General features: G+C 42.2%; 1 protein-coding gene across 3 annotated transcripts; it reads left to right on the top strand.

The window, feature by feature from the left end:
- Window positions 1-224: 224 nt before the first annotated feature.
- orc4 (origin recognition complex, subunit 4) lies at window positions 225-5896 on the top strand. 3 transcript variants are annotated; one of them, XM_026159966.2, is made up of 14 exons: window positions 225-317; window positions 998-1059; window positions 1154-1230; window positions 2185-2275; window positions 2372-2447; window positions 2541-2626; window positions 2706-2754; window positions 2839-2990; window positions 3075-3248; window positions 4359-4445; window positions 4537-4645; window positions 4730-4825; window positions 4904-4971; window positions 5103-5896. In XM_026159966.2, the coding sequence occupies exons 2-14, from the start codon at window positions 1003-1005 to the stop codon at window positions 5283-5285; spliced, it is 1305 nt and encodes a 434-aa protein (XP_026015751.1). In that variant the 5' UTR covers window positions 225-317; window positions 998-1002; the 3' UTR covers window positions 5286-5896. The 3 variants fall into 3 exon arrangements, with proteins under 3 accessions (XP_026015751.1, XP_026015752.1, XP_026015753.1); XM_026159967.2 differs by having other exon boundaries at window positions 317-381; XM_026159968.2 differs by lacking the exon at window positions 225-317 and adding an exon at window positions 369-387.
- Window positions 5897-9963: the final 4067 nt, after the last annotated feature.

Genomic DNA, 9963 nt, shown 5'->3' with positions numbered 1-9963 from the left:
GGAAGCCTCAAGAACTATTGCTCAAAACCACTTTAAAAACAATACAACGAAGCCTGTCTGTTTGGTAACAAAATATAAAGAAAGAATTGTTGACTTTTGCACATTACTATATGTCATGTTTTTTTCTTTTAAATCGTTTTTTATTTGGTGGTTTTGTGCGTGTGTGTGAATAATATAATTCTACAACCACAGCGTTTCTCTTCTGCGTTGCTCTGAATCGCAGCCAATCAGAAAGCAGATATAGTCAAAGCCGGAAGTCGTCATCGCTGGCCGAGGAGTATTCCCGCGAAGATTGAGGCGTCTCTTCGTTACTCCCGGTATGTTTGTTCTGATGTGTGTGTGAAAAGAAGCTCGACTAGCTGACACCTGTCTTACACAACGGTAGAAGTAATCAAAGTTAGAAATGGAAAACATTCGTGTTTCTTCAGCGCACTTTTAGCGAGCAGATCTTCGAGTAAAGCCCTGGGTTGCGTCGCAAGCGTGTAGCACCGAAGTTCTGTTGTAAAAATGACAATTTTGAGTTCTCCTGACTTGTCGGTCGATATGATCTCAGCCTCGAATGCAGCCCGAGACGGATTCTCAAACTTATGAGTCGCTTTCTAATTCGGCATACATAAAATCTATTTAGACATTCATTTTTGACCAAATTGTAAGATAAGCAGTCAAAGGCAGCTATGAGATTAGACTGGTATCGTTGCATCAGCTGCATGCCGAATTGAAAAGTGTTTTATCCTCACCTGTTATCGACCCTAACATTGGTTACAGCACAACTGTAAACATGTCCTGAAGTGAGGCTATTTCGTTTCGGTGATTATTAGTCTTACGTTTGGCGTAAACTTAAAAGGGAAAAAAAAAGTTATTTATTGGAATTAAAACCGTTGTTTCCACCATGTTAGTGCATTTAATTGACATGTAAAGTGTCAGTATTATCCCGCTGAAAATGAATTTAGTGGCATGTTGAAGTTGACCTGTTTTCCCACTTGTTCACGTTTTGCAGTCATCATGAGTAAGAGGAAGGCCAGAGATGCTCATCTGCCTATAGGGGAATGCATCACACAGGTGTGTGTATGAACAGCCAGTGAGTTTTTCAGTGTGATACTCTGAAATATACCTAATAAAATGTAGTTTATTTATAATACATGTTTCTGTGCAGGTTCAGCAGATTTTAAGGGAGCGGTTTTGTGAGAGGCTGCTCCCTGACAGACCAGAGGGAGTAGAAGCTCAGTACAAGTAAGTTCATAACAACAGGGCCTGTGGATAGAGGTGATTTTATAATAACATCAACACATTTACCAAAAAGACTCATATCATAGTATCATGAAAAAGAGTTTACAAGAAAATCACAGAGAAAATCAGAATGTTAAATCCAAACAAAGTTGGATATTAAAATAAGAAACAAGACAATCGGTGCGAGAAAAGAAACTGGAGAAATGACTGGCACAGGTTCCTGTCTCATAGCTTCAACTGGATCGGCCTGTTTTAATCCTCGGGGCGTTTCTGGCTCTGTCAAAGCTGCGTGTGTGTGTGTGCATGCCTGCGTGTGTGTGTGTGTGCCTGTGTGCGTGTGTGTGCCTGCATGTGTGCGTGTTGTGACTTAAATATGGTTGTCCTTTAAAAACACATTCTTGTTTAAAGTGGAGGTCTGGAAAGAGGCTTACAAATGTAAAAACACACTGACTGGCAAAACACTGCCCACTGTGGTGAAACATAGTGACAGTATGTAGGGTGTAATTACGAAAGGTACCTTTACTAGTGATCAGTAAAAGGTTAAAAGTTCGAGGCCATTACAGCCTTACTGTTCATACTGGAGAGGAGGAATCGGTTGTAATCTGGCCTTGTGAAAATAAAACCATGAATAATTTGTCCTAAGTGTTTGGGAAAAGCAAATAACCTGTAAAGGGTGTTTGTTTTTGTTTTGGCTTCGGTTCCTACAGGCGTTGGATGGTTTAGAAGGCCTGTAGTAGAACTGTCATCCATAATTAAGAGCAGACCTGGAGCTCGGTGTGAGTTTCAGTGGCCCAGTTCAGTCGCACCTGGGTGACAGCTCTGTCCCAGTTTCCAGGCCAACTCGGCCACAACATGAGCTTCCCCAGTGAGAGATTTCCACTCATTACAAGCATGAGATGGGGGTGTATATTTTACTAAGCATTGTGGGTATTGAAGTTAAAGCCATTGTGTTTGCAGACACCTCCTGGAGCTGCTGAGGCGGACGGCGATCCACGGGGAGAGTAACTCTGTGCTAATCGTGGGTCCCAGAGGAGCAGGCAAAACAATGGTGAGCCGTGGGAAAAAATGAATTTTTTTTAAATTTTTTTTTTAAAGTGTGGACTTGTTGTGAATCCTGTGAGGTTTGTGTTTTTTGTGCCTGAAGCTGCTGCAGTGCGTGCTGAGAGACCTGCAGAAGGAGGAGAAGGTGCAGAAGAACCTTCTTCAGGTTCACCTCAGTGGTACCAAACCTCATTTAAGTTCTTCACAATTTAAGAACCCACACGTTTGCTGGAAATGTGAATTGGATGGATGGGTTTGTGTGTTTGCCGCAGGTCTCCTGCAGACTGATGACAGAACAGCGCTGAAAGAAATAACCAGACAGCTCCACCTGGAAAACGTTGTTGGAGACAAAGTGTTTGTGAGTATTTAGAGAGACCGTTATTAACATTTTCAGCTCTGAAAACTGCAAAGATCTTTCTACCTCGTTTTTTTCTTAGGGAAGCTTTGCTGAAAATCTGGCTTTCCTCCTGGAGGCATTAAAAAAAGGTGAGAAAGTTCAAATATTTAAAGCTGATTTCAGACTAGAGGGGCAGGTTTGATGTTTTTTTGTTGTTGGTTTTTTCCTAAAAGGCAATCGCAGCAGTAGCTGCCCAGTGTTGTTTGTCCTGGATGAGTTTGACTTATTCGCCCACCACAAGAACCAGACTCTGCTCTACAACCTGTTTGACGTCTCCCAGTCCGCCCAGGCTCCCATCGCTGTGGTCGGCGTCACCTGCAGACTGGTGGGCCTCAGAACACCTCTCAGAAACCCTACTTAGATAATGGTAGGTGTTTTTAGTAAGTGTCGTGATACTTTTTCCATTCAGGATGTTCTGGAGCTGCTGGAGAAGCGGGTAAAGTCGCGGTTTTCCCACCGTCAGATCCACCTGCTGAGCAGCCTCAACTTCACCCAGTACCTGGAACGGGTTTGGACGCAACTCAGCCTGCCGGACAGCTTTCCTGACAAGAAGTTCGCTCAGGAGTGGAACGCTGGTGTAAAGGTGACGTTAGCAGGCAGACACAAAGTTAGTTTTTTTTTTAGTCACGTCTTTAAGTCGTCTTCAGGAAGGCTTCTTGAAGGACATTCAAAGCTCTTCTTTGGATGTTTCTGCCTTTTGTTCTGTTCTGTCAACATGATCCTTACCTTCTATCCAGGTACGTCTTTACTGCATTGGCAGTGAGTTTGGGATCATTGTCGTGATTAAAAATTGAAGCTGTTGCCAAATGCAAATACAGCACCAAACCATGATGGAGCCTCCACCGTGTTTTACACACGGCTGTAGACACTCACTGTTGTACGTCTCCCCGTACATACTGACAATGATTTGAAGCAAAAGACTCCAAATGTGGATTCATCACTATCAAGACCCATGTCACTGATTTTCAGTCCAGTTCTTGTGTAATTTTCACACCTCAGCCTTTTCTTACTGTTTCCCTTCATTAGGAATGGCTTCGTCACAGCCACTGAGACCGTTTGTGATTAAACTTCGGTGAACAGTAGATGGATCAGCTAAAGGTCCAGATGAATCTCTAAAGTCCTGTGGATATGGCCTTCATATACTGTTCATCTGCTGTAGATAGTTGTTTTTTTTAAGGACTTGCCCTTCTTCTCTTTCCACTTTTGTTATTCACTGGTCCAGTCTCCTGAAATGTTTTAAGAAAACTCTGAATACCATACTGAGATATGCCATGGTTTCAGCTAATGGCTCTTAGTGAAAAAGAAGGCATTGTCCAAAGGAAAACTTGGAAAGACCTTCAGAAAGCCTGAAGAATTGTTGCTCAAGACCACTTTAAAAAATGACAGTCTGATGGCTTGGTGGCAAAATATAATGAAACGATTGTTGGCTTTTGCATGGTACTGCTGTTTTTTGTGCTCTACCTTCTTCGTGCCCTAAAAGCCTTAAATAGCTCACTAAAGTTCAGAAAATGTCTAATTTTGAGTTGTTTGAGTGACCGTAGTAACATCACTGCCCAGCTAACATGGTTCAGACAGCGATGTCATCTCTGGCCTCCTTTTGAACGGCAGACGATGTACACACCTTTTCCACATAGAACAGAAGTGCAGACATACAAAGCAAAAAGTACTGATCTTTGTTTTCTTGGTTCTTCAGACTCTGTGTGAGGACAAATCTGTGGAGGAAGTTCTGCAGAGACACTTCAACTCCAGCAAAGACTTTCGCTCTCTGCACATGCTGCTGGTGAGAAGATCATTTCTCATGTTCGGTTTGGGGAAGTTTTGGGTGTTTCCTTTTCTTTCATTGTTTCTTTTCGTACTAAATATCTTTACAGATGTTGTGCCTGAGTCGCGTCTCTGTCGCCAAACCTACCATCAAACCAGCCGACCTGCTCGAGGCCAGCCGGATGTGTTTTGCTGACGCCACGGCTAACATGCTCCATGGTGAGTACAAATCCTAACAAGGGACGTTTTTTTTTTTTTTTTTACCCGTGGTCCGAAGAGTCTAAGTGAGCCGTTTCTCTTTAGGTTTGTCCATCTTGGAGCTGTGCCTGGTCATCGCCATTAAGCACCTCAATGATGTGTATGAAGGAGAGCCATTTAACCTTCAGATGGTCCATAATGGTACGATCGCACGATTAAATTACACAAATAGAAGAAGCTGTCCCATCTGTTTCTTCACTCGTGCCTGATTGTTTCCAGAGTTTAAGAAGTTCCTGCATAGGAAGTCCAACTCCATGTACAACTTTGAGCAGCCTGTTGTCATGAAGGTTGGTAGAAACGCTTCGAAACTCTTCCCCCAGTCTTTCCTACCAAACCCCCACACCAGGCAGAAAGTGGACATTTCCTGAACACCGATACAATCTGTTTGCTGACTGACCCTTAATCTCTTCGCCTTTAGGCGTTCGAGCACCTGCAGCAGCTGGAGCTGATCCGGCCTGTCGATGGTTCCTCGGCCAAAGTCCAGAGGGAGTACCAGCTCATGAGGCTCACGCTGGACCACAGCCAGATCATGGATGCCCTGCAGAAGTACCCACAGTGCCCCACTGACGTCAAGCAGTGGGCCATGTCGGCATTTGGGTAGAGCTTCAGAACATTTAGAATTCAGAGTCTGTGAAGCTTGTTTTGACTTGGACTGAAGGGCATAAGGTTTGTGCTGCCGCCCACTCTAAACGATCAGAAAATAAAAGGAAATGAATAGTTTGGCATTGGTGCGATTGTTTCACCCTCTAAGCAGTTAGAGGTTTATGCTGAAGATAGACCCCCCCCCCCCCCCCCCCCAAATCTTAATACAAAAACTCAGCTTCATGTGCTTGTGTCATTTGATCAGTAGTTGGACTTAGCAAGTGTCATCAAGCGTCCAGCTTTCATCATTTTCAGGTCGTGAGCATCAGGCTGCTGAATACTGCTATCTAGTGGTGATTTTGTGCAGTTGACAATAACCTGGATGAAAGTTGCAGTTTTGATTTCTTGGACAAAAATATGTGTAATTGTGCCAAAAGTCTGTTTTTTGTTGTTGTTGTTTCTTTTTAAACACGCTGTAGCATCAGTGAGGCATGTGTCCCTCCACAGTTCACAAGAATCGCTGCTCCCACGATGGTTTTACAGTTTATGCACAATGATCAGCTGATTAGTCTGCATGGCCGTGAGCTGAATGAAGATTCACCTTAGTGGCAATAAAAAGAACTCATTTAATTAGGTGTCCTCTTGGCAGATATTTTGTTTCTAGGCTTCAAAAGCCTCATTGCTGCTCTTTTAGAATCAAGTTTCAAAGGTACATTGTTGCATAAATCCAGCTTTATAAACATGAAGTTGTTTTTTTTTTTACTAATTTTAACTGTTTAAATGGTATGCTATGTATTTGTGGCTACAGTTTTAAAGATTTTATTCAGTGTGCAATGCCATGCTGTACTGTAAATATAAGCCTATAATCCAAATATAAGCCTCATGTTTCCAACAGGGAACCCAGCCCCCCACCCTCAATTTAATTGCCTTTTCTTAAACATGGAGCACTGAGCATTTAAGCAAGGCTTGTAACTGAGTGAAGGGACCTGTGAGTATCAGCCTTAAGAAGAGCCAATCTAATTCTCTGAATGAGAGGAAAGGAGGTGACTGTGCTCCATAGTTCAGAGCCATGACACAGGCACAGCCCATACCTTTATGAACACAGTGTACCCGTCTTCTGATGGCTGATTCCAGCAGGATAGCACACCATGTCACAAAAGCTCAGATCATCTCAAACTGGTTTTATGAACATAATGACTTCACTGTGCTCAAATGGCCTCCACAGTCACCATATCTCAGTCCAATAGAGCAGATTTGAGATGTGGTGGAACAGGAGATTCTCATCTGCAGTAACTGTGATGCTAACAAAGAATTAAGACAAAAGTACTTAATCTAGTACTAACAAGGTGTACTTACACCTAATTGCATTGGTTAGGGTTTACCTCTTAAAATCTGATGTATCAAAATTTATTTTATGACTTTCCTTTATTAAAAAGTCCCTAAATATGAAAACCAAACTGTTTCCAGGAAAACGCCAAGCCTCTAAAAAGAGTTAACTCCAGACTGCAGTGATTCAGAGAGGGGGGAAAAAAGGAAAGAAAACACATTCACAATCTAAAAACACATTTATTTACATCACGTGGATCACTTCAGCTGATAAAAACCATGGCCGGCTAACATTAGCCGAGAGTCGCAGCGCTAATCAGGGATCAGTCCTGCCTCCTCTGCCATAATGTACACAGGGTTCATGAAGTTTGTTTCCTCTGCTGTAACACTTTTTCAAGAGATTTTCCTCTCATCCCTTCTGTGAGGTCAGGATGAGGACATCCTTGAAGCTGGTAAAGACTCATTCCTACTCAGGAAAACCCAGTGGGCTGTTTCTTTTTTTGTTTGTTTGTTTGATGTACTTCACTTTCCAGTTTGAAATTGCAGACCTTAGTTTCTTTCTTGTTTTCACATTTTTTTCTCAGTAACATAAAATGCACAGTCACATGTATCAGGAGCAAAGAAAAAAAGACATTTTCATCACTGAAGAGAGGATTTTTTTTTTCTTTTTAAAACATGACACACTGAAGTTTCATGTTCAGACTGATCAGTTTCTCCCAGCTTTAAACAACCTGTGAGCATCACTGGCATTGGAGACAGTGTTGGCAGACCCGGGATAAGCGCTGCAACTCGACAGCCTCGAGAAATGTGGGGTCAAAGTAGTGTTTTTGTTTTTTTTTGTTTTGTTATTTTTTTGATTTGTTTTGTGGGGGTTTTTTTGTAGAAATTTCAGGCCTGGTAACCAGACTTCTCTTACTGCCAAGACAGTCTTAGCGGTGGGGGTCGGTGGGGGTCAATGGAGTTCAATGTTTCCTCTAAAACTCTTTACCACCAGCAGGAAAAAGGAGGAGACTGGGAAGTTAGAATGAAATAACCTGTAGTGGATGATTGTAGTAGCACGTATGGGAATATTGCAACAGCTCCTAAAGAGCTTGGAGGGCTTTTTAAAATGTAACCATCAGGGGATCCAAGCAGGCTCCCAGAGGAACACCTTTGGCTGAACCATCACAATTCGTTTTCTTTCTGCCTTACAAAGTACTCCAATGAGCCTCCAGCTTAGTGAAGGGAAACTTTTACAGGCCTGGGTGCTGAGTCAAAACACAAGAAAAGTATAAATGAATGTAGAGGAAACACTGAAGTTCAACACGCACTTATAAAGATTCAGCTCAGAGTATATAGTTGATACAGGTATTTATGTCTGTACAGATCCTAGACTGCTTAAAATAGTGGGGGCAACAAGACACAAATGTTTCACTGTTTATATGCACAGCAATGTGAGGTGCTGGGCTGGAGGAAGTCAAGGTAGAAACATGTAAAGCTTCAACATGCGCAGGACCCATCCATACACCTTTAAATATCCAAAAGATCCATCCTTTTAACTCCTCTCAGGTCGCCAAGTCAACTGCTCCTCATCAGGATAAGGCTGAAGTTGAAGATAAATTATACAAATCAGGAGGGTCGAATATGACTGGACTATTTTCCAAAGCTGGTCACCTCAGCTTTTGAGGTGACCAGCTATCTTGCAAACACTGATATCAACACTGCCTCGCTACTCGCTGCACTATCCTCCTGAACGAAAGACACAATCTCCACAACAGTGCCAGAGATCAAAACAGGAAACTCAGAAAGTGTAATTTAATCTGGTAGCTCCTGCACTAGCTGAAAAGGTGACAAAACCCCTGATGCTATTAGCTAAAAAAAACACCAAAGTGTGGACAGTGGATATGACAGCACTTTTAGTGTTCACCAACATTTGCAAGGGCGAGAACATTGGGTACAACAGGCCCTGCAGGCTGTCAGTTGTCGTTGCCATCTAGAAAGCTGTGCAACCTCTTTTGTGAACATTTACCAATCAAGAGGATTCTCATGAGCATTTGTCAGGGGTGGGGTGGGGTGTATCTCTGCTGGCATCTTCATTACAGAGACAACATCCAATCAATTACATTTTCACTGACTTGATTAACTGGTGCTTCCAAAGTTGAATCACTCTAGCAGGATCCATTTCACTACCCATTGCTGAGAAACTGGGTGACTGGGTTCAGTTGGGGGTGCTCACAAGACCACTGACACTGAATAATAATTCTTTAAAGCTTCTTCTAGACAAAAAGTTAATTAAAAAAAAAAATTCTACCTTTTCCCCCTACAATGAAGCTAATTTTCCCAATAAAGGAGATTCAAGAAGAAGCTGCTAGTTTAAAGAAAAATATACATCTACTACATCAAATGTCTCAAATGCTTTCCAAAAATTTCCAGAGGAAAAACTTTACCTCACAAAATTTAAATATTTGAGCTATAGATCCATAGGGCCATGTTCATTCTGGACTATTTTAGAAGCGCCACCTATTAAAATGAGATGTTCCGAATTCTTGCGTATTTAGAAGCTCTTTTGGTGAAGTTTCCTAACTTTTCAGTGCAAGAAGTTAACGCTACAGATCCTCAAAGTTCAGTTCAGCAATGCATCATGTAGATGCTCCTTTGGTGGAGTCAGAACAGGCATGGTTCCTGAGGGGAACCAATGGATGGTAGACGAGATTGTCGTCAATTGCTTTAATTGGGTACTTGATCAGGTGAAGACAAACAGAACCAAATATCTGCTTCGTTTTGGAAGTTTAGGTGCTAAAACAATGGTAGGACCAGAGGTTTTTGAGGACCTTTTTTTCCCCCATCGTCCTTTGGATGGTCGGTTTGGTCCTAATGGACCACAGAGCCGGTACAACCGAGAGGTGTATGAATGGATGTCCAAATACGCTGGGCTTTGCAAGTTTCTACGGGACAGGGCACAATCACACGAAACCAGCCAAACGCAAAGCCCTCTAAAGTTACACAGGGCCGGGCTCAATCCATCGAAGTACACACAATACTGGAATCCAGGAGTCTGAAGAACATTCATTCTCGGTCATTTTGTCCATAGACTGAATAGAAAGAAGCATGAATAAAGTTTATATCTTTTTCTTTTTGAATCAATTAATGAAAGTAGTTCCTGAATTACAACTGAAAACCCACCCCAAACCCTGAAACCCCAACAAAAACCAAAGCTCATGCCAGAACTTTATTCCGAGTTGCACTCGAGCTCCAATCCCCAAAACCTCAGGCCAGTAAATTAAAAAATAAATACAACATATCAATATGCAAGGTCACGGATAAAAAAAATAAAATGCTACAAGTTATTTGTGTGTGTGTGTGTATTGAAATTCACTCCTGCAGCTGATCCT

Source organism: Astatotilapia calliptera, chromosome 23, assembly GCF_964374335.1.
Source record: "Astatotilapia calliptera chromosome 23, fAstCal68.1, whole genome shotgun sequence".
In the NCBI taxonomy this organism is placed as follows: domain Eukaryota; kingdom Metazoa; phylum Chordata; class Actinopteri; order Cichliformes; family Cichlidae; genus Astatotilapia; species Astatotilapia calliptera.
The sequence above is the reverse complement of the archived record's forward strand: the minus strand, read 5'-3'. Positions and strand labels throughout refer to the sequence as shown.

Coding starts and splice junctions, on each gene's coding strand:
- orc4 (XM_026159966.2), top strand. CDS start 1,003: ATGAGTAAGAGGAAGGCCAGAGATGCTCATCTGCCTATAGGGGAATGC. Junction 2,448..2,540: donor TCTTCAGGTTCACCTCAGTG/GTACCAAACCTC, acceptor TGTTTGCCGCAG/GTCTCCTGCAGACTGATGAC. Junction 4,972..5,102: donor AGCAGCCTGTTGTCATGAAG/GTTGGTAGAAAC, acceptor CTTCGCCTTTAG/GCGTTCGAGCACCTGCAGCA.